General features: G+C 39.0%; 4 protein-coding genes and 1 long non-coding RNA gene across 7 annotated transcripts; 2 read left to right on the top strand and 3 right to left on the bottom strand.

The window, feature by feature from the left end:
* Positions 1-92: 92 nt before the first annotated feature.
* LOC119983394 (exopolygalacturonase) lies at positions 93-2,282 on the bottom strand. Of its 2 annotated transcripts, XM_038827087.1 has the most exons (6): positions 1,943-2,282; positions 1,539-1,679; positions 1,269-1,445; positions 860-1,149; positions 551-779; positions 93-446 (listed from the first exon to the last, which is right to left on the bottom strand). In XM_038827087.1, the coding sequence occupies exons 1-6, from the start codon at positions 2,108-2,110 to the stop codon at positions 219-221; spliced, it is 1,233 nt and encodes a 410-aa protein (XP_038683015.1). In that variant the 5' UTR covers positions 2,111-2,282; the 3' UTR covers positions 93-218. The 2 variants fall into 2 exon arrangements, with proteins under 2 accessions (XP_038683015.1, XP_038683011.1); XM_038827083.1 differs by lacking the exon at positions 1,943-2,282 and having other exon boundaries at positions 93-449; positions 1,539-1,720.
* Positions 2,283-3,357: 1,075 nt separating this feature from the next.
* Positions 3,358-7,304, bottom strand: LOC119981547 (aminoacylase-1). 2 transcript variants are annotated; one of them, XM_038824678.1, is made up of 5 exons: positions 6,645-7,304; positions 6,302-6,564; positions 5,768-5,905; positions 3,901-4,149; positions 3,358-3,758 (listed from the first exon to the last, which is right to left on the bottom strand). In XM_038824678.1, exons 1-5 carry the CDS (start codon positions 7,228-7,230, stop codon positions 3,645-3,647), a joined length of 1,350 nt encoding a protein of 449 aa, XP_038680606.1. In that variant the 5' UTR covers positions 7,231-7,304; the 3' UTR covers positions 3,358-3,644. The 2 variants fall into 2 exon arrangements, with proteins under 2 accessions (XP_038680606.1, XP_038680607.1); XM_038824679.1 differs by having other exon boundaries at positions 3,901-4,140; positions 6,645-7,303.
* Positions 7,305-13,413: 6,109 nt separating this feature from the next.
* LOC120005847 lies at positions 13,414-14,518 on the top strand. The gene is made up of 3 exons (XR_005469920.1): positions 13,414-13,486; positions 13,565-13,623; positions 14,255-14,518. It is a non-coding gene; the product is annotated as an uncharacterized LOC120005847 (long non-coding RNA).
* A 1,700-nt stretch (positions 14,519-16,218) lies between these two features.
* LOC120005838 (F-box protein SKIP23-like) lies at positions 16,219-17,852 on the top strand. Its single transcript, XM_038855695.1, has one exon. The coding sequence runs from the start codon at positions 16,284-16,286 to the stop codon at positions 17,619-17,621; it is 1,338 nt and encodes a 445-aa protein (XP_038711623.1). The 5' UTR covers positions 16,219-16,283; the 3' UTR covers positions 17,622-17,852.
* A 1,606-nt stretch (positions 17,853-19,458) lies between these two features.
* On the bottom strand, positions 19,459-23,095 carry LOC120009201 (protein ROLLING AND ERECT LEAF 2-like). The gene is made up of 2 exons (XM_038859670.1): positions 22,779-23,095; positions 19,459-20,888 (listed from the first exon to the last, which is right to left on the bottom strand). The coding sequence occupies exons 1-2, from the start codon at positions 23,042-23,044 to the stop codon at positions 20,417-20,419; spliced, it is 738 nt and encodes a 245-aa protein (XP_038715598.1). The 5' UTR covers positions 23,045-23,095; the 3' UTR covers positions 19,459-20,416.
* Positions 23,096-24,301: the final 1,206 nt, after the last annotated feature.

The following is a 24,301-nucleotide window of genomic DNA, read 5'->3' as shown; positions in this document are numbered from 1 at the left end:
TAAACTTGTATATATATCCATGAGTTTATCCAATACACACCCCGAAAAGTAGTGTCTGCATATTCCCATATAATTAAAAAAACATGGAAATGGCGAAAACCATGGATAACAGTGATAAGCTTGGTACGATTTAAACAATCGGTGCTCCTGTCATGCGTGAGAATTTCAGTCAAAATGTTATCCAAAACACAACACATTCTTTCGTATTAAAATCAATCCTAAGCACATGGTGGTGGAATTTGAGTGCCTATGTATTTAGCTTTGACATTTTTACAGGAGGAAGTGGCATGTTTCTCCCCTGATGAGTACTCCAGATGGACATCTTCAAGGTAAATATGCTGGCATGGGATTCCCCTGCTACATTCCAGTGACACTGCTACTGGAGAGGACGACGTTCCTCTTATTTTCCTGAAATATATTTCACTCAGCTTCACCTTTGAAGGTTCCTGCTGCCAGGTAATAAAAATTCTTGCGTTACGTAAGTTTCTACGACAACCCAACCCAATCCAACCATTTACGTGAACAAAGTAAATTTCACACATTGACATACCTGGGAACTGCAAGAAGAGAATGGGCAATAGGCCTGATCGATTATGATCGGATTGGTTACATTGTTCATTACGATATTTTCAAATGTCATATTGGTGGCTGCACTGCTACCAGGTGAATCAGCCCATGTTTTGATTCTGATGCCATTCATGGTTCCACTCATCCTGCAATCTCTAACAATCAATCCTCTCACGTCCCCTTCATTTCGGTATCTTCCCAAGCTTCCAACACTAATCATGCTAATTGATTTCAGATTCATATTTCAATTGCATGATTTAAATCCACAAAAAAGATCTATCCAGTGAAATACCTGATGCCATGACCGGGGCCACAACTAATTTGACTGATAGTGACCTGCGAATTGCCTTGTCCAATTGAGACGCAGTCATCACCAGTACCTATAGATGATTGAGAAATATAGATGCCAGAGCTTCGCTCTATGTGAATTCCATCAGTATTGGGACTGTTTCCAGGTGCAGATATTTGGATCTTAGTACCTTTGAAGTTCTTGCACTCCACAAGAGCTATGTGGAAGAACTTGCTATTCACTGAAGTTATGCCTCGAACCACCGTCTTATTCATTGCCACAAACTTCACATTCTGAAAGAAGAGACCATTCACATGAGGCTTTTCAGAAATTTTAGCGTTTCTAAGGCTTGAAAAGAGACGAACGTAACAGTGAGCTGCAAAGGAAGGAAAAAAGAAGCCACGGAACTTACCGTTGGAAGGAGTTTGCAATTGGAGTTAGTGGGGCAGTTATTGTGAGGCCAGGCTTTGGAACCTTGGCCATCAAAGGTTCCTCCTCCGGTCAATGTTAACCCCTCTAACCATGCAAACTCGACCCAACCAGCATTGAATTCGTAACTGGATAAGTTTGCGGTAGCCTTCAAGTGACCCTGAAAGCACATTTCCTCAATTCAGTTATAGACAGATTTCATGGACGGACAAAAGTCGAGTACAAATATATTCAAGCGGGTTAGTGTCTTTACCTTCAGACGGATAGTTAGTGAGGATACATTTCTGCAGGGGCCTGCGAATCTGACAGGGCCTATCAAGTATGTTCCTTTTGGAATCACAAGGTATACCTTACCAGTTGCCTTACATGCCTCTTTCCATGCTGCAATGAAGGCCTGAAACCACAAATGAGATAAAACTAAAGTAAGCATTTGCATTGTTCTATAACAGTTTCGGCTCTTACAAAATAATCTACATATTTGACCCGGTTGGCAAAGTGAAAATCAGAACAGAAAAAAGAAATTATTAAAAGAAAAGTAAGAGACCAGCAAAAGGGAGGAATAAAAATGCTGCTCTGCGTTACTCAAGAATCGCAGTTACAAGGTATAAAATAATTCTCTTCTTTCTCGTTCAGTTGGTAAAAGATAGGAACACAAACTTTGCTATTGTCGGTTCTGCCATTAGATTGAGCACCAAAGTTGTTGACATTGAATACGAGAGAGCTCCTTCCACTGTGATGTGATGTAATGCTAGAACCTGCTTTGACACCATCAAAACAGAGTATGACCAGGACCAAGAGCAATTTGGCGTCATATTCAAGAGTCATCCCTATTCTTATATTTTCTGTGATGCACGAAGAGTTTGAGTGTGTGTGTTTTTCAGTCAAAACTAAGGTAGCGCTATACTTGAAGGGTTAGTTAGGGTCTTTGAATTTTAAGAAATGAATGGAAAGGGCGGGCTTGATCAAATTACAGTAACTGTCAGTTCAACAACTCCCTCCCCACTACTTCCCTCAATTTTGACACATGTAACATGGCCATTAACTGCTGCTTTCCACTACTTTTCTCAAAAGAAAAGAAAACACGGGAAAAATCTTCATGGCTTTCACAATGACTTTGGCGGTTATGTCATCTCTCTTCTTTTGATGAGCCACTCCATGCCCATGGAAGTCGACCATTTTTAATTCACTTTTGTAGCTTATCATACCTTTATAATCGCCAGCTACAGCTCAGATTAAGAATACCAATAGCAACAAGGGTTGGGTAGATAATAAGCTTATCCAAAAATCTTCTCATCCCTTTTTCCCTCCACCAATCCGCTGCAACTCCATTCACAAATCATGCCTCTAAAGTGAAAGTGAAAGTGAACGAGAATAAACTCTCATAAGAGCAAATGATGAAGCCTAATCTTAATTTGGGGCTATGAAGCTGTTATACCAAACAAGCAGATTTGATCTTTTATACAAACATGCTTCCAACATATTATACCAAAATTTAAATAAAAGAAAAACTCTCTTCGCATACGATACGGTGCATTTTTTTCCAATAAATGCTAACCTCCCAAAACCCAAAACTCGAGATTATATATAGAGTTCAGACCTTCTACGTGAGTTTTCAGCAAAAAAAAAAAAAGTGAAGATCTAGGACATGATCGTCCAATTCATCCAAAAAACAGAAAAATTAAGACCGCAACAGAATTTCCCACTCTCCTCAAATTACAAGAACAGAAATGAGAGAGCTTTTACGAATCCCACCTGGATTCCTCATCTTTGATTGTTCACCCCAGTTATGGCTAACCCCATCAAATATATGGATAAACAGACTCCACCCATCAAACAAAACTATCAACAGCACCACAGCAGCGCCAGGACCAGGTGGAGTATAGCCACCACAACAACACCACCACTTCCAAGTTACAATAATAAACAAATTGTAGCCTTTTTGCAATGAACAATCAACAAATTATAATGACAATCAGATGCAAATACGAACCCATTTGTTTTAGGTTGTACGTTGTAGCCAAATCCCTTTCTTGCCTGGCTGCTAATACAATATCCAAATAACTTGCACCAAATCGCAACAAAGTTTACTCTAATACGTGAAGAGCAATCAAATTTGGATTTCAAGCATTTAATTACGATACAATACTAAGAAAAATAATAAGATGTATTGCAGCACATTAAATTCAATGTTACATGAATTATATGATAGGAGCACAAGTGGCAGTCAACATTCCAAGTTATTGGTACGCTAGTTTTGCTGTAATGGAGGGGCAAATTGACAGTAAGCGTGGTCTATTGAGGATGGGGATTAACCCGCACTGCTTATTGTGAGGACCGTAACCCTCTCATCGTTGGAGACTCATAACTCATCTTTGGAGCTTTCTTTGCTCGGATGCTCAACATAAGATGAATAGGCTTTTATTATTGACTCATACATATCAATTCCTTTCAGATATTCAGCCTGGTTCAGATGCTGCAACCATGGAAAAATAACTTGGTTTATGACTTCAGAATGCATGATGATCCACATTTCAGTGGGAAGAAAAAAAACTAAATTGTGTAGGACTCATTACCATGCAAAAAAAAAAAAAAAAAATACATGTTTGGAAGTTCACCTCATTATGGTCATGAAGTAGAATCGGAGTGTTCGCCATAGGAGAAAAGCCAATAGCTGGCAGGCCTTGGTTGCGGAAGTAGCGAGCATCTGTTGAGGCAGGAAATATTTCTGGTTTACCAAGCTTTCCACCAGCCTTTTGGACAGCCTTTTCCAATAGGGCCCACCACGGATTAGAACTGCCAGTGGTTGGAACCCTTGGCCTCCCAAAATTGTCTGTTACAGGGGTTTTCTGCTTAAACTGCCCAAGCTAAAGAAATAATTAGAGAATGCCTACATAATTTATGTTAAGCAAATATGTTCCCAAATTCAAGAAACCAGCGTTTACAAACAAAACAATACTGAGTATAATAAAATATCCAAAATTTTCCAATCAGATCTACATTTGTGTGTTCAAACTCAGGACATTCTGTTAACACATATCAGCAAACAAGGCTCCTTCTTTTGCATTAACACACTTTCCCTTCAAAATGTTAGTTATCGGTTCTACACTCCTTTAACATAGTTTTATTTGGATTATAGAAAGCAAATTCCTAAGGCCTACTCTGTTTTAGCAAAAAACCATTCCTTTTTCTCTGCAGTGTCCAAAGAACATGCATTCAAAAAACTGTCAAACAGCATAAGAATATTTGAGAATACTGCTATAATTCTCACATATTAAAACAACCAGTACCCTAAACACTGCCGAAATAGCAATAGTATTAATAAGTGTTCTTGTTGTCCATCCAGCTTCTTTTACATGGCACTTTTAAATGATAGTTTTTTTTTTATTACTAACCCCACTATTGAATTTTTTTCAGCTTCTTTCGGTGGCAACATTTGTTGGTGGAACTAGTATTGGGTCTTGTTTATTGTGCACATGTTGGGGAAAAAGTGTTCTTAGAAGCTAAATGAGTTTGTTTTTGTTTGTTCGGCCATTGGTGAATTTCAGTTTGGGGTGGTACACAATGGATGCTGTCTTCTTAATAAGTGTTCTTATGGAGGAGTTTCGAGAGAGAGAAAGAGACTTTCAACTAGTTTTATCAGTTTAGAAAAGGCCTATGATAGGGTTCCGAGAGAGGTAATGTAAAGAAGGGTCCTGAGTAGCTACTTAAAACTTTAGAATAATTGAAGACATCACAAAGGGATAGCAACTAATGTGAAGAACAAGTGAAGGAATTGCAATTATATTAGGGTTACATAACAGATTGTCACTGAGCCTTGGATGAGCTCACAAGACCTATACAATATGAGGTCCGTTGGTGTATGTTGTTTGCTGATGACATTGCCTTAGTGGGTGAAGCCGTATTATTTTAGTTTGTTAGAATATGTATAAATGATGTGAAATGCTCCAACCCTACAAGTTAACTTATTGGCTTGAATGGCAAAGTAACAAATATTAACATGGTCTCATAGTGAGAGGTCTTGGCTTCAAACCTTAGCTTCCGCAATTTAATCCCCCATTTATTGTTGCCCCAAGCGTGGGCCTTTATGTTAGGTTTTTGTTTCCTTGAGTGTGGGCCTTTGTGAGAGTAGCTCTAGTATTGGGTCTTGTCTATTCGCTTCTTTATCCATTGAAACCTTGTACGAAAGCTACATTAGCAAGCTAGACTTCTAAGGACACTAAATGGAGTACAACGGTCCACTTTGAAGCTTTGGAATTGCTCAACTCTCTCCATAGACGTGCTTTTGACGTTTTTGTGCAGTTTGAAACATAACTCGGTCTATTCGCTTCTTTATCCATTGAAACCTTGTACGAAAGCTACATTAGCAAGCTAGACTTCTAAGGACACTAAATGGAGTACAACGGTCCACTTTGAAGCTTTGGAATTGCTCAACAGAACCAAAATTCTCATGCACTGCAAATGTAGGTGAAAATATACTAATACCTCATATGTCATATTGCGTGAAGTAGGTGCCCACTCTTCCGCAATTCGCCTCTCCAAAGATTCTACGTCAGCAGTTGGTGGGACACGAATATCAAAACCTGCTTCTGCTTCAGACGGCTGTAAGTTCATGACAAATCCCTGCGAGACCAAAGGGAAGGATCACACTATGCTGACTACATTAAGAGCAGAAAAAAACAATGGAAATTGAAGCTACATAGGCAATTCTCATCAGAAAATTTCTACTCCTATGTTCAGTTTTTTTGCTTCGCATATAAACAAAACTCATCACCTTCGTAAGTTGGTCTGATTGGTTTTACATTAAATCTTTAAATTGAAGATTTTTATCTAGTTTCTATAAGCATTTACACCAGCAAATCTTGTAATTGCAAAGTTTTGTCCAATGTTATAAACAATTACACCAAGCTACAAAGCCAGCACTAGGTCGTACTGTCGTAGTAAAATGACTTGCACAAAATACAGAGCAAAGCAAATCAATGACGAAATAAGATCAAGCATTAGATAAAAGGCGCTTACAGTTGGAGATGGTGTGCCAGCCTTAAGAAATACCATATTTACTGAAATGACTTCACCTTCAGCCTTCAAGCCCGCCTTGACCAAATCAAACTGCGAAGCTCGAAACTTCCTCACAGTCTCAATGCTTTTGAATAAATTCTCCATGGCCGAGTTGTCATATAGCTTTGCTCCATGGCCTGGTGGTCCAGTGGCCTTTATCACCAGCCACCAGGGACATCTCTCCCCGTAAAACATCTTATACTCCTCACTCGGCGAAGCCAGCCCTGCTCTTCATATCCCATGATTAGTTTACTAGCCACATCAAGCAGAAGAAAACTCTGAAGAAACTAACAATCCCAATTACCTTCATCAAGGACTATACCCACGTTCATGTTCTTGAAGACGTCAGAATCAGCGAACTTCTCTGCTCCGTCGTGGCCGCCAATCTCCTCGTCGGGGGCGAAAGAGAGGTATATGTTGCGAACGGGGTTAAAGCCAGAAGCCTTCAAGCGACGGATGGCCTCCAGGTACTGCATACCGACACACTTCATGTCCTGTGAACCTCTGGCGTAGATGTTTCCATCGGGGTCAACGTGAGCCTCGAAGGGAGGGTGGGACCATTTGTGGTGCTCGACCGGGACGACATCGGTGTGGGAGTAGAGGAGGATGGATGGGAGAGTAGGGTCGGAGCCGGGCCACTTGAGGAGGACGAGGGGTTTCCCAGCGACAAATTCTAGGGTCTGGGATTGGAGGGAGAGGGATTCGGCCTCGGCGAGGAGGAAGTCGGCTGCTACCCTGTATAGAGGAGTGGGCTGGGCCGTGTTGATCTGGAGGTACTGCTGGAATCTTGATATTATTGCTGATGCTGGTAACTGATCATCTGCTGCAGCAGCATTTGAAGCGGTAAGAAATAAAATCAGAATCAGCATAGAAACAAAGGTTCTCCTCATTTCTTTGCTAGGAGAGATGGAGGGGAGCAATGGGAGTGAGTGAATCAGTGGTTGACTGATTCGCAGTCTTGGGAACTAGGGTTTTATTGAAAAATGATCCCTGTTAATAAATTTTTTTCAAATATAAACTTTCTTTTTAAAACACTTAAATCTGACCCTTTCAGTCAAGAAAAAGACATAAACACCATTTTACGTCTTTTTATGCAATTCCCTCTCACTTGCAACTTTAAAAATGATTTCCCTCCTAAAACCACCTCCCTCTTTTTATGAAACCTCTCTCTCCTTCAAATCCAGTAAAACAGCAAATTGATACCTCTTTCCTTCAAACTTTGTCACAGATCTAGTGAAATCCATATACCCAAACTCAAATTTTCAAGGTAGAAGTGTCGCGACGTCAAATCCCCGTAAGCTGTCATAGCGATGTCACCCACAATACCAACAAGCCTAAAGTCAGCAATGCAAGCCCCGTCTTCGTTTCCATCGAACATAGAAGTGCTCACCGTCGTCGATAAGTGTCCCGTCCTTCGTACAAAATATTTCGTTGATAAATGCCTGTTTTTTTCGTTGACAACTATATTTGTTTTCGTTGATGTGAGACAAATTTTTCGTTGAAAACTTTGTTTGTTTTTGTTTAACTCAGACAATTTGTTCGTTGATAAAACATTTATAGGATTGATAATATCACGATTTAAATGAAAGGGGTTCTCAACCAAATACTTTAACCATGGCTAGATGCATAGCACAAAATATGGTTCGACCAGTCAAAATGAATGGGATGGTTATCCTTCGTACAAAATATTTCGTTGATAAATGCCTGTTATTTTCGTTGAGAACTATATTTGTTTTCGTTGATGTGAGACAAATTTTTCGTTAGAAACTTCGTTTGTTTTCGTTTAACTCAGACAATTTTTTCGTTGATAAAACATTTATAGGATTGATAATATCACGATTTAAATGAAGGGGGTTTCTCAACCAAAGACTTTAATCATGGCAATATGCATAACACAGAACATGGTTCGACCAGTCAAAATGAATGGGATGGTTATTACTTAAGTTTTGCTGAATGCTTAAATGGAATATTGAGGGATGTTCGAAACTTACCTATTACAAAGTTGATGGATCATCTGCAGTCTTTATTACAACGATGGTTGACAAACTTTTTTATTGATAATCATCATTGTCGTTTACTACTTATGTTTTTTCGTTTATACTTTAATAATGTTTTCGTTGACAAATTATTTAGTTTGTGTTATAATTTCGTTTACTACTATAATTTTATCATTGATAATTAAAGTTTTTGTTAAATTGGCAGAGCTAGAGTCATGACTGTGGATCTATTTAACAAATATCCATGAGGTATTTTGTCGTACAAGAAAACAATTCAATCCCTGAACAATTGTCTTGTTGGTAGATCTGAGAAATTTAAGGAGAAGAAAAATGATTATAAGTGGTACAATCTCTTGAGTTTTCCTTGGGCTGTTCAATTGTTGGCTTATGAGGTTAGTCCCAGTATTGCTGAATATTTTCCCAACGGTCTTGATGTAAAAATGCTGCCCATAATGTTGAAGTGGTCATCAACAAAGGCACCCAAATCTAAGACAATCAATGATTTACTGGAAGACGAGGAGGTTCTCATTGATAGTGAAAATGTTTACGTTGTTAATGAGAATGTTTACGTTGACAATTACCATGTTTACGTTGATAATATATTATATTTTAGTTGATAAGTGTATTATTAGGTTGATAATGATTTACAATATAGTTTATTAATTTATATGATTTTTTTCATCTTCAGGTACATGTCATTGAAATGGTTCCCACACATTCAGAGCGTGACCAGAATTATACTACTAATATAGATGAGAATGTTGAATTCATAGTGAACATGGCAAAAAAATTTAAGCAATCAAGAATAAGCCCGAAGTTGAACATGATGTCACTTTAGCTAAAAAGTTGGATGATACAACTGATATTTCCGTAAGACTCAGTTCAATTGAGCAGAAAATTTTGGCCCTCAAATCGACTCAGAATACATACAAAAAGGAAGAGAAGAAGATTGTAGAGGAGATTGTTGAAAAAAAAAGAAGAAAAAAAGAAAATGAGGATGAAAAGAATAAAGTGATTACTTTTATTGATGATCAGGAAAATGATACTGTATTTAATTGTATTTAATTTATATAACTCTAATTATTTAATTTCTATGATATATTATATTTATCAACGAAAACAGTTATAGTAATAAACGTTACAAATAATAGTTATCAACGAAAAATTAGGGACCCTAAGAAATAACTATCAACGAAAACGGTTACAATAATAAACCTTGCATATAATGGTTATAAATGAAAAATTAGTGACCCTAACAAATAACTATCAACGAAAACAATTACAGTTATCAACGTTACAAATAATAGTTATCAACGAAAAATTAATGACCCTCACAAATAACTATCCTTGGCAAAGTCAATAGAATTAGAAGTGTCCCCAATAAGACGAATGTTTGCGGTGACTTCTCCATTTGGGTACACTACTTCACTTGAGGGGATGGTGGAAGGAGTTGTGTGTAGATTTGGTGAAATAGAATTGACGGCGAATTTATATGTCCTCGATTTTAAAGACTTTGATGTAATTTTGGGTGTAGATTGGTTGACAAAACATAGAGCTATTATTGATTTTTGGATGCGTAAAATTACCTTGAATGTACCAGGAGGTGGGGTGATTAAATTACAGGGGTCTAAAGGAGTGTCATGTTTGCACTTCCTGGAAAATCATGCACATGCGGATTGTCTTGTAGCAAGCTTGACCACTTCGGCACCGAGTGGCGATGTAGCCAAGTCGATACCGGTGGTTGAGGAATTTATGGATGTATTTCCGGAGGACTTGCCGGGGATACCAGCAAGGAGAGAGATAGAGTTTACTATTGAGTTGGTTTCGGACACTAAACCAATTTCTATTGCTCCTTACCGAATGGCACCGGCGGAGTTGAGGGAATTGGGGACGCAGCTGAAAGATTTGGAGTCAAAGGGGTTTATTAGACCGAGCATTTCTCCATGGGGCGCTCCGATGTTATTTGTGAAGAAGAAAGATGGAACTTTGAGAATGTGTATTGATTACCGGTAACTCAATCGGGTGATTGTGAAGAATAAGTACCCATTGCCGAGAATCAATGATTTGTTTGATCAATTACGGGGTGCAAGACATTTTTCTAAAATTGACTTGAGATCCGGTTATCATCAGTTGAGGATTAGGGAGTCAGATGTGCAGAAGACGGCTTTTCGAACACAGTATGGGCATTATGAGTTCCTTGTTATGCCTTTTGGACTCACTAATGCACCTGCGGTGTTTATGGATTTAATGCAGCGTGCACTCCGACCATTCTTGGACCGTTTTGTGGTGGTATTCATTGATGATATATTGGTATATTCACCCACGGTCCAGGAGCATGAGTTGCATTTGCGGGCAGTGTTACAAACATTACGGGAGCATGAGTTGTATGCAAAACTGAGCAAGTGTGAATTCTGGGCGACGGAGGTGAAGTTTCTTGGACATGTTATCACACAAGAAGGCATTGCGGTGGATACGTCCAAAGTGGAGTCAGTGTTGAAGTGGGAAAGGCCGAAAAATATTACCGAAATTCGGAGTTTTCTTGGCTTGGCAGGATACTACCGACGGTTCATTTGTGACTTTTCGCGTATTGCTGCACCGATGACGCAGCTTACACGGAAAGAAACACCGTTTGTATGGTCCGAGGAGTGCGAGAAGGCATTTGAAGAGTTGAAACGGAGACTTATATCTCCACCAATATTAGTTGTTCCGGAGAGGAATGTGGGATACCAAGTCTATTGTGATGCTTCTAAAATAGGCTTGGGATGTGTTTTAATACAACAGGAGAGGGTGGTGGAGTATGGTTCACGGTTATTGAAGCAGCATGAACGGAATTATCCGGTTCATGACTTGGAATTGGCGGCGGTGGTGTTTGCACTTAAACAGTGGAGATATTACTTGTATGGAGAGAGGTTTGAGGTGTTCTCTGATCACAAGAGCCTCAAATATCTCTTCACACAAAAGGAGTTGAATCAGAGATAGCGAAGGTGGATGGAATATCTGGAGGATTATGATTTTGCATTGAATTATCACCCGGGGAAGGCGAATATGGTGGCCGACGCTTTGAGTAGAAAGAATACCATTGCGGCAATTTCTATGCGGGAGTGGGAGTTTGTGGAGTTGATTAATTCATTTGGGTTGGAATTGCAAGAGCGAGAGGAGAAGTTGTATTTGGGATGTGTTTCTGTTCGACCGACATTGATTCAAAGGGTGTTAGATGCACAAATTGGGGATGCAACATTTGATGTGATTGAGGAGGAGTCCGGATGGATTAGAGGCGGAGATGGTGGTGTGAGATTTGAGGGTAGGTTGGTGGTGCCAAATGATGAAGAGTTACGGGAGGAAATTCTGCGGGAGGCACACCATTCCCGGTTTGCCATGCATCCGGGGGGTAACAAGATGTATCAAGATTTGAAGCGTCAGTTTTGGTGGCGTGGAATGAAAGTGGATGTGGGTAGATATGTTGCTAGGTGCCTCACTTGTCAACAGGTGAAGGCGGAACACCAAAGACCGGCGGGGTTGTTACAACCACTTACGGTTGCTCAATGGAAATGGGAGATTGAAGATCGGTTGACAAAGTCGGCACATTTTCTTCCAATTAACAAGACCGACTCACTTGAATCATTGAGTAGAGTGTTTGTGCGAGAGATTGTGAGGTTACATGGAGTTCCGTTGAGCATTGTGTCGGATAGAGATCCGCGTTTCACGAGACATTTTTGGGAGAGTTTGCAAGAAGCATTAGGTACTAAATTGACTATGTCTACTTCGTTTCATCCGGAGACCGATGGACAAAGTGAGAGAACGATCCAAATACTTGAAGATATGTTGCGGGCGTGTGTTATGAATTTTGGTAGGAGTTGGGAGGATTATTTACATTTGGCCGAGTTTGTTTACAACAACTCGTATCAAAGTAGTATCGGAATGGCGCCTTTTGAGGCTTTGTATGGAAGGCCGTATCGATCACCTTTGTGTTGGGCGGAAGTTGGAGAGAAAGTGTTGTCCGGACCTGAATTTGTGAAGGAGGCCAAACTCAAGGTAGAGGAGATTAAAAAGAGGTTGCTTATAGCCCAAAGCCGACAAAAATCCTATGCGGATAGAAGAAGGAGACCATTGGAGTTCTCGGTGGGTGACAAAGTGTTTGTGAAAATAAGCCCTAGGAGAGGAGTACAACGTTTTAGCAAGCAAGGCAAGTTAGCACCAAGATATGTTGGGCCTTTTGAAATTCTTGAGAGAGTTGGGGAAGTGGCATACCGTTTGGCATTACCGCCAAAATTGTTGAATGTGCATAATGTGTTTCATGTTTCGACACTTCAGAAGTATGAACCGGACCCTTCATATGTGTTGGATTGGGAGACATTGACGGTGGAGGATGACGGAACCTATTTTGTGCAACCGATGAGAATTCTGGATAGGCAAGATAAGGTTACGAGGTCAAGCACAATACCATTGGTGAAAGTGTTATGGATGCATCATGGAACCGAGGAAGCAACTTGGGAGTTGGAATCCGAAATGAAGAAAAAGTATCCACATCTATTCGACTTCTTAGGTATGACTTAAATTTCGAGGACGAAATTTATTTAAGGGGGAAAGGATGTGAAAACCCAATTAAAAGAAGAAAGGAAAAAAAAATAAAATGGTGAAGTGTCCGGACACCCAAACAAAGTGTCCGGACACTTCGAGCAAATTTTGAGCAGTTATACACTCTGACTCATTTTCTTCACAAAGTGTCCGGACACCCTTTAGAGCCGTTAGAGCCGTCCGAACACTTATCGGGAAATTGGGTTTTAAAACACATTTAGACAATTCTGGGTTACTATTTCTCACACATTTGACAGAGAGAACGCCGAGAGAGAGAGAGAAAACTAGAGAGAAGAAGGACTTTGGTGTGAATCAAGGAGAAAGAAGCTTGACTTGAAGATTTTGGACTTTCTAAAGCTTGGTTTTCAAGATCTCTTCAAGATTGAGATAAGATTTCCATGGATTTCAAGCTAGGGTTTATGGGTTTTGTGGGATTTCGTGAAATTGGAGGTTTTGGGGTAAAAGTTTGTTGTTTAATCAAAATTTATGGATATTGATACTAGATTGGAGCTTGGATTGAAGTGTGGAGGTAGGAAGAGAAGGGATTGAGCAAGGGTTTGAAGAATTGACTAAGGTAAGTGTCTTTATTGTGAATGTATGTGTTGGAATTGATATTGTTGGAAGGGAAATGATTGTAAATGTTATAAAATAGGTTATTTGAACTTGGAGAAGTGGTTGCTAGAGTCGTGGTGAGGTTTTTGCTCAAACGAGGTAGGGATTTTCTTAACCCTAACGAACACTTTGGCTACCCGAATTATGATTAATTTCATTAGTTTTCGCCTTTTTGTTCAAGGGGAAACAAACCTTGGATTGTGTGCTTTTGTGAACTCAAATTTCTATGTTGTGTGTTTAATGTTGAATGCATTACCCGTGGACATTCGATCATCTATCGAGTAGTCGATATTCTTGATTACATGGTTGAACGACATTGCGCACAATGAATTTAGTTGCATAACATTATGTGTGATGTTGCATTTGTGCATGGTGAGAGTGGTAGTTTGGATTTTGGTACATACGTCAACGTGTACTAGTGGTTCCGGATATTTGGCTCTAATGACACGGTTGATGGTACTTGTGTGAACATGCACTAGTGGTTCCGGTAATTGGCTCTAGTGGCATGATATGGAATATTTGGGAGAGCATGTGCTAGTGGTTCCGGTTAATTGGCTCTAGCAACATTGCTCGGTTGGACGTACGGATTGCATTTTGTTTGACGACATGACATATTGTTGCATAGCTTTATTTTTTTATAATAATATTCTGGCCTTATTACTTATTTTATATTCCTATTCGATATCCCTACTGAGCCTCCTGCTCACCGTGTTATTTTTCCCCTCCCCAGGTGATATAGGTACTAGCGCTAGTGCTCCGACTACGGATCAGTAGGGAGGAGCGTGACGCGGATGGCCTGGACTTGGGGTGGTTTGTGGTTTTATTTTGTGTGGTGTTTGATTAGTCTTTGGCTTAAGTGTATATTGGGATATATACGTAATGTGTGGGATGAATGATGATTTTGGATGGTTAGGCTTGATGCCTTGATATGTATGTGTGTATGATGATTTATGTTTGGGATGATATGGCCGGAGGCCCTGGATATTTAGTTTGGTGTTATGGGAATTGTGTGTTTTAAATTGCTATGTTTTATGCAGGAGGCATTCTCCGATATACGGGGAGGTGCTGTCGAATTTTTGTTTAAAATTTGTGTTGGTATAATGGTGAGTTAATGGTATTGGGTCCTTGTTTTAGGTGGCGGCACGTGGGTGCACACACGTGTTGCCAATAAGTCACGTTCCTGGGACGGGGCGTGAAATTACTAAAGCTCTGCAATCTGCTGGGAGTTCATTGTCCCCGCTCCATGAGCTAGTTTAGAAGCGAGCTATAGAGCAAGACACCCATACACTCCACGACTCCCTCATTGGTCTATCTGTTTTGATCAAGAAGGTTTTAGATAAAATAAGTGAAAATTTGAATATATGGAGTTAGATTGTAAAATAATTTTTATTAATAAAAAAAAATTTCGGTACATAATTTGATTCAGTTAATATATGTTATAGTATTTACAATTACACGAATACTCGAATATATATAAGCAAATACTCAAACATATATCAAAAGATACTCGAACATATATCAAGAAATACTCGAACATATATCAAGCAATACTCGAACATATATCATTTAAGTTAAAATTCAATTCCGAGAATTTTAAGAGACACGGCTACTACTCGAAAAGAAGTAACCGTCTAGCTCCCCCACGTTTTTTGAAAATAACTACCCACTTCTTTGAACGTGGTTGCTTCATCTTTAAATAGGAGATAAGAAGAAACAATAACGACATCCTTTATCCTCTTCAAAGATCAAAGATCCCTCTTCTGATTCAACTCCTGCAAAGAGAGCAATAAATGAGGAAAACCCCATTCTCATAAGAGAGCAAAGACTGAAGACCCATCTTCTTCAAAAAAGACAAGGATCCAAGAGAAAGGCTCCACTTCCAGGAACAACAAGGAGCCTGACGACTCTATCCAAATATTCATTGTATATGAGGAGTTATACGGAGAAAACCCTCAGAACTCCATTGAAAGGTTGAAAGAACTATTGAAGGAATCCGAAAGGAACCTTGAGAACAAATATGAACGTAACCAGTCCTCCACGGACGTGCTTCGTTCAATCAGGGATGCATTGATCATCATTCATGACAATGCCTGGGGTAACTCTTGTGGCCAAAATGTTTATCGACTACAAGAGTCCCTTTTGGATCTTGCAGCCCATGTTGGAACTGCAATGAATGTCATAAACGATGTAATCCGTACATGGACACGTTAGAGTTTAAATCAATTCATGTCCATTTTATCAAATATTTCATTTATCATTCTATGAATTAAAAATACTCGAACAGATATCGAAAACTACTCGAACAGATATCGAAAAATACTCGAACATATATCAAGAAATACTCGAACAATATATCAACAAATACCAAAACAATAACATTAATTGAATCAATTGAATATCTTGTGTCTAATATTCAACGCAAGATAAGAGTGTCCTAAACCAAACCCATCTACAATGCGAATTTAATAAGCACTCACTTCGGGTTATTATGCCAATATAGAGGAAGAATGACGACAGAGATGGGAATGCCCACAATGCCAGGGTATTTCAGACAGAAAAATATAAAAAAGTGTTAGATTTCATAGTTTGACAAAAATGGATTAGTTTTCAAAAATGGGTTTTAAAAAATGCTACTTTCCAAAAAAAACCCATTAGGTAATTAGGTTGAAATAAAATATAAAGTCTATTCTACCCTAACTTATTCTTCTTCCTCTTGTTCATTCCTCTCATCTTCTCCGTACTGCTTCAACCGAGCTTCCATGGCGCCAAGTCGGTCAGGGTCTATTACAAGCTTGCCTATGCTTCTCCCCTCACAGACACAACCGGATCAAGCCATGAGAGACTGGGCTGAACTCCCTCTGGATGCCCTACAGGTAATCCTGCAAAAACTAATTATTGGTAAAGATTATTATCGATTTGCTTGTGCATGCAGATCGTGGTCCAGTGTGGTAGTAACATACCTTAGCCGCTATGCCCCTATGGATTCTCCTTGTCTAATTGTCTCTGGTACTACTTCCCAATCAAGACACCTTGCCTGCGCAGTTGGCAAGGACATTGCTAAAGATCAAGATTTCTTACCCCAAATCAGTGTTCCACTCAGAGAAATTTGTATTGGATCCTATCAAGGGTGGGTTGTGATGATTGACGATGACATTGACATGTACCTATTGAATCCTTTCTCCGACACTTGCATTGACCTTCCTCAGATTGATATGTTGGAGATAAATAATCTTGGGTCTTTTATTATACATGGCATTAGCTTTAATATGGATGGCAAGTTGGCGAGGTTTAACTATTGTATTGGCAAAGTAATCTTATCAACAATTCCTACAGCCTCGGATTGCTTTGTTCTATTTATTTATGGACACAAGAAGCTGGCTTTTTGCAAGGTGGGTGATGAAGCTTGGAGCTACATTGATGATGGAGCTTTGAGGTATGATATAGACCGAAATCCTAAATTTTATATGGATGCAATTTATTTCAAGGGACTGTTCTACGTTGTATCAGCAAGAGGAGAGATTTTTGCTTGTGACCTCACTGTTTCTGAACCTACACTGACTGAGATTTATGGCAATGGGTCTCTCACCAGTCATGCCCTCATCAACAGTGTTCTCCCCCCTTATACACAACTGCTTTGGTATCTAGTGGAGTGCAGGGGGGAATTATTTAGAATCTTGCAGGCAGCAAAACCTCAGGGTAAGGAGGAAGATCATGTCAACCTAGCAGAACCCATTGTTATTGAGGGAGAAGATGGACATAAGACTCTTGATAACCTTTATCAGGGTGTTTCGTATGGCTCCTTTTACTTTGAAATACATAAGCTGGATACGAGGAGTGGATCAAAGCCAAGTTGGGTACAAGTAGACACTTTTGAAGGGGATGCAGTGTTTTTGGGTAGGAATCAATCATTTTCTCTCTCAAATCCGCTTGACTTTGGCTACAAAGGAAATCGAATATATTATACAGATCATAGATCTGTAAATATTGAACCGGGCGTGTTCAAATTGGAGGATGGAATTGTGGAGCCACTTTACAAGTCAAATTCTTCTGGGCTTATAGTGCCACCCGCTATTTGGGTGATTCCCCGGTCATGGTAATTTGTTTATGGCATTGTCTTTTTTGCTTCTGTCCTTTCTTTTTTATTTGCTAGCTTAGTAAACCTGTAGAACTTTCAGTATTTATGAATCAAGGTGCTTAGATTTTGGTTTTATTTTGACAAACAGTACTTCTGTTTCTTGCGAGTGTTCCGTTATTGTAATTGATTAAGCACTCTGTATTTTATTTGAGTTTTTTTTGTTGGAATGTTATTTATCTTAGCTTGGCAATTATGCTCAGTGCACTTGACTGTTGAATGCTGCCATTGAAATTATTGGATTCCCAACTTAGAACGGAGAAAGGTATGATGAAGGTGCCACTCTACGATGTGGTTTCAGATAGGACTTTGTTTTCAGGATTCTATAGTAGAAGATGAAAGATGCAGCGGTATATCGATATGAGTCTAGTAATGCAGTTCTTGAACCACTTCAAATATGTTACTCTAGTACCTAGTTTTCTGGTTAACATGATGTACCTTATCAAACTAAAAAAAAAAACAGAGAAGGGTGCATTTGATTGTTCCCTTATTTTCTTTGCTTCTTAGTAATTCAGTTTAAAATGATCAGAACAAATATGCCTGCTGTTTGCATCGTCACTGTTGCTAATTATATACCATCCTTTGGGACTGGAAGGAATTACAAAAAAAAGGAAAGAAGGGTTCATTCAGATCAAGAACTTCCTGTTCATTTCTAGAGAGCATGAACTAAAGAGTTATTTATGAACTTTGTTACTTGCAGTAGTCCATTTAGCTATTACATTATCTTGGTTAACAAGGAAAATCCTTAGCTATTACATTAACATGGTTAACTAGGAAGATCCTTAACTATTACATTATCTTGGTTAACATAAAATCCTTAGCATTGTCAAAGAAATAATTTATCTGATGAATTCGCAAGGAATACCTGCTTTGATCTTGGATGATATGATATGGCTTATGGCATCAAACTGTCAATTCTGTTTGCAAATTTGAATCTTGATATACATGCCATTTTTCATATCTTTGATGCTCGAGCAGAACAGGTCTAAGTCGAGGGGCAGTTGTGCATTTCAAAGACAACATCCCCTGAAGTCCTTCACACAGTGAATACAGCACCTGGGAAGGGGGACAGACACAGCACTATACATGCTTTTATACTGAGGCACTGGCTTTTTAATAAAACAAACTTTATCCATATACCAAGGCAATGAGGCATTTGCTTGTTGAGGCTAATTTCACGAAACAAAAGGAATAAAAAATAGTGTGGAGATAGATATGAACTTACAGAAAAAGTTGGTTGCAGTCAATATTCGCACAGTTCGGATGCCTTAATTTTGAGACTGGAAGGGTTTACCCGTTTAGGGTGTTGGGAGATGTTAGGTTGGGAGGTGTTAGGTGGTGTTGGATTGGGAGGTGTTGGGAAATATTTGTACCAACGGTCTCGAACGCCTCAAACAGTCAAGGGTTGAGAGGTGTTCGGGACGAACTTAACCCTCCCCAATACCTCCCAATACCCTAAACGGGTAGACCCTAAGTAACAACTAGCAAATAAATTCTCATTCCACTTCTGAGGATCTTCTTTCTCAAGATAATGAGAAATCCCTCTCCTCTCTTCTAAGTGTACAAATTTTGAAAGCCCCGTTGCCTGTCATACAAGATTACTCACCATATAAATTGGAAAATCTTAGATTTCATAGCCATAAAAAAGGTAAAATATGTGAGCAGCATCTCAAGATTCAGCGATTGTAGTGTTGTTGTTGACCAGACCAAATACTCTTGGGCCAGAGGATACCTTAATATTTAATTCGTGTGCTTGGAATTCCACACGCCTTCTACAAATTTATATGAAGCTCTAAAATCCAGAAAAACAAAATAGTGCCCATAATATATACCGAGTTTTGAGGTGGAAAGATGTATATAATGTTTCTTTTTACAATCGTTCACACATTTGAAATTCTCAAATCCTAGTATTATTCTATTATACAACATCAGATATTTGGGCTAATCGATGACTTGCGTCAGCCCAATTAACCTACAAAACTTGGAAGAAATCTGCTTATCCTGTGAAGTTTTGATGATGAGTTTCTCACTTTCCCTGCAACCTTTTCATCTGCAGAAGCAGGATCTCAAACCTCTTTAGACCAAGCACAATCGCTTCAGGGCCACGGTTTGAGTCAGGAATGACTTATTTGTGGGCATGATGTGCAAGCTTGGCCGAGTAACCCAGTATCGGCTTCAGTATCTGCATCATCAAACAAATAAGTGCTTCACCTTCACCATCACCAATGCGCTAGTTTTGACACGAGATCTTTTACACTCCTGAGTTGGTACACAACATTTTGTACTAGGCACAACAGACTTTCTCCAGGCAAAAGACAGGCACCCAGCTGAGCAGTTCATAATGGGGCTTAATCAGTGGGTAGTTCACATATATTCGACCAAGCCTGCTTTCTGGAACATTGTGATGCAGCACGGTAAACATCCTCGGAGTCCAGAATTTCTTGATGACACTACAAGCTGAAGATACTGAGAAAGCATTTAGATACAAAGCCCTATGAATCACTCTCACTTTCTTGCGCATGCATTTCTTCTTCACTGCGTTGCAAGAGTTCCTCGTATGCTTTCATGGAGTCAGCTGTGAATCTCTCCATGGCCTCAAAAATACGTTGCAATTCCCCTGCAGATTACCACTGCTAGTGTCACTTTGAAATACAGCATGTCCAGATACCGAAAGACTGTTACCCCCATCAGCCAGAATTATTTTTTTATCGAGCATTTGAATCTCCTTTTGTATGCGCTGATCCTCCCTATCCAAGTTCCTTACTTCCTCTCCAAATCATTGTTTGCCATCATCCTTTCCCGCATTGCAAGCTTGTCATGTTCCCAGAGCTGAAACACACTCATGGCAAAAATGCGCATGGACTGAACCACTTCCTTCTCAGATATCCTGTCTAAAGCTTGAGACCACTGATTACATATCACAAACACTGGGGGCGCTCCTATCCTACCAGGTGAAAGGGGTGGTCTGCCATCTTCTGTCTCTTCTGGCTCATTAAGAAGACATTTCATAAGCCAGTTATTCAGGGCTCTCACATAACCTTTGTGAGCTCCTATCCAACTGGAGAACCTAAAAGTCCAGTTTAGAAGCTCATGTTCAAGCTGCAAAGTGGCTTCAAGGTGAGCATCACTCAACTTCCTGCTGCTACCAAGGCGACCTAAATTTCTGGCTTCTCTCACAGCTTGGGACTGAGTATGATGGCACTCAAGCATACCTTGCCACATCCTAGTTAACCTGAAGACATCACCAGACACCATAGGGAAAAAAAAATTAGCGAACAGAACTAACCACATGTCACACAAATGCACAAGATCATTGGAATCACAAAGTATAGAATTTATGAGCCATCCATTAACAGAAATAAACCCACAGGTTTTCGTAATAAAAGCAAAATCACAAGAATGTAACAGATGAGCATCAAAGAGCTAAATGCACAAGAATTTGTTGTGCCAACATGTAACAGATAAGGATGTCAAACATGTAAGCATCGAAGAAAACTCACAACCCTTTAGTATAAATTCAAAATTCGAAGACATCATCCTCACAAGTCGGAAGTCTTCCTTGAGCTAAGTCAGATATTAGTTTCTCCATACCGCCATTGTGAATTAGAGGGCCTTATATGCATATATCAAGCCAGTCGTAAAATGCTAAAAATCCGCATTTCATTTTTAAAAATAAGAAATTAGTCGTTGATCCAATATTACAAGACAGCAATGTTAGACTCAAAATCCTTGTGATGGGCCTATGCACTATGATGACGAGGACAATCATTACCATCAACCTGTATCACATAAACTATCATAAATTCATAATGATGCTTCCAAAGTTCCAATAATTTTCAGAGGCGGCAAAGATGTTTTGAAATCCTCCGTAAGCACCATTTCTTTCATAAATTTGAATTTAATGGAAAAGGACTCGTCACAATAAATGAAATATAGGTGCTTTTTTTTACCTCCACAATTGACAGTTAAATTGAGTAAAATCTTGATACGAGAGAGGGGCGTGCAGCAAATACTTATTTTAAAATTTTAACAACCCAAAGAAGGTTGTCAACCATGTTAACAATACATATGAACACAGAGCCATTAATCGTATGGTCACTTACACAAATTCCACTCCTATGCCCAACAATGGTCGTTAGGAAAATTTTATCCTAATCACTCCAGACAAACTGATAAGGCTCTGATAGAAGTGGGTTAACACGCAAGAGTTCAAAGATTGCAAGGAGCAGCCACCCCCAACTCAAGCCGCCACATGAGAAAAGTAGAGAGGAAAAAGAAAAACCCACCTCCCAAGTCCCAACAGCAATAGCAATGGCTTCATTTCGTCGCCAATTTTAATGAAAACCAAACCTAATTTCCCATACTACAAAAAGATCCCAGCCCATCAAGGGAACTAAACCATAATTTCGCACTCTAGGCCCCTCCTTTATTTGCCTCATGCCTGTTCCATGAACCACTCTCACTCCTGATTAGTTATTCCACTGCGCAGCCCATCGAACAGTAGTGGTAGCTTTATTAGCTTACACGAAAGCATCATCATCATCATGAAACCCTTACACCAAAGCAATCATAGCTGAATTCCTACCCCGGCAACAGTCAAAACCCTCATGCTTATTACCAGAAACAGAAATCCTCACACGCCCATTGCATAAAGTTCAAATCGTCAGTCCTATACTAATCCATCATACCTTATTGCAGTCCCTAATACAACGTACCAGTTCCGAAGTATAACTTCAAAAAGGCAAAATTATGCACCTTAGTATTTTCATTGCATTCAAACATCAAGCTGTCTTCTTGATCCGATGAAATTTGAGCTTAATGGTATCAACAGCATATAATATATCCAAGTACATTACTAAAGTAGATAGATTTAGTTTTACAAGGACTGCTCCTGCTACCAAGGTTTAATCATGTTCCATATGAGGACCTTCAAAAAGAAATATATGACACAAATATGAATAAGTTGAGGAAAGAAATTGCCCGTGATATGAGAAAATACACACAGATAAAAATATATAAACAAACAAGAATGACACCATACATATGATACAAGTGAGTGAAGCACATCAAAAAAGAGAAGAAGGAAAGCGAGAGTAAGCAGTAGCTATGTTACTTCACTTACCCTTGAATTAATTCATTTAGCTGTGACCATAGCTCTTCATCCCTAATCTTATTTATGGTCTCTGAAATCTTGTCAACGACTTGAATTGCAATTCTCATTTTTGTTGATAGACTTTTTATTAAGCTACGCGTAGAATCAACCTTATGAGCCTCAGCACCTCTTTCATCCAAACGCTTCAGCTTTTTACATTTTCTGTCATGAACTACCCGCATCTTTTCCTCAGCCTGGAAAAAAGAATAATAGCAAAATTGGAAAGCAACAAGCATACAATGCAGGGTCAGGAAGTAATAAATTGATTCATAAATTCAATAGCATTGAACAACTTGAAGATGTCTCCACTTGATTCTGAGAAGCATGATGTACATTCCCCGCCAGATATACGTGTTACTTAGCATCAACCAGGATAGAGTAGAACCCCGGCCAGTTGAGATCATTTAACACTTGCTCCGGTGCTTATAGAGATCATTTAACGTGTATGGGTTTGAATTTAATGGATTGGTTAATAGAGTCCATATCTATATATAGTCTTTAAATAAATGCATGCCAATATAATTTCTTTGTGTTAGCTTTCTGAGCCGGAGATGTAATTAATTCTAATGCAATTGCAGCTCATGCATCTGGAGAGTATATTTGTGAGGAATAGTTGTTTGAAGCCTCTTCACCTGCTGAGGAAGTTAATGGCCCGAGTGCGACCACTGAGAAGCCAATGAACCAACAATGGAAAGCTTCATCATCATCCAAATATGAATGTTTGGAGCCATTAATTTATCTGCCAAACAATTAGAAAATCTCGATACAAACAACCCTTCTTATATATGCATTACTCATTAATTTGTAAGTTGTTAATTAATAATGAGCTGTAACTTGAACTAATTAACCTTTTCTTCGCAAGAGCAAGATAGAGTCGTTGGCATTGAGAAGAGCATGGCCATGATACATAAACGTCAGTTCATGGATTCTTAGGGTTTTGCAGTAGCCAATAAACACACAAGGAAAATAGCACAAGGGAGATTCTTAGCTGACATTACTATTGAAATGGGTTTGTCCGTCATTGAACAGTTGACCACTCCAAATAAACCAAAAAAAAAATGTTTGTTTTAGTTTGTGTAAAATCATCTTGAGTGTTAGTTTGACGAGTATCAGAACACAATTTCCCAAAGACCATTAGATTGTTTATGAAATCCATTTCCAATATGCCTTTTCAAATTCACTTTGAGAGAAATTGAAAATCATAAAATTTATATCCGCTTTGTGATACTTTCATAATTGAGTAAAAATAAACTATAATTAATGTAATATGTCATTTAATCAAGATTAATCTCCATTAACTAGTGTAGCCTACGTCACTTAACAAGTTAAATCAACTAGTGTAGGCGAGTAGGAAAAGAAAATAAACCAAATAGGCATGAATGTTTTAATTAAGAAAAATGTTCTTTTTTTTTTCCCTTTATTTTGTCCTGAGATATTGTAAATAGATTAGGTAAGGGTTTTTTGAAAAAGTAACCCCCAACAAAAAAAAAATT

Source organism: Tripterygium wilfordii, chromosome 2 (assembly GCF_013401445.1).
Source record: "Tripterygium wilfordii isolate XIE 37 chromosome 2, ASM1340144v1, whole genome shotgun sequence".
Taxonomy (NCBI): Eukaryota; Viridiplantae; Streptophyta; class Magnoliopsida; order Celastrales; family Celastraceae; genus Tripterygium; species Tripterygium wilfordii.
The sequence above is the reverse complement of the archived record's forward strand: the minus strand, read 5'-3'. Positions and strand labels throughout refer to the sequence as shown.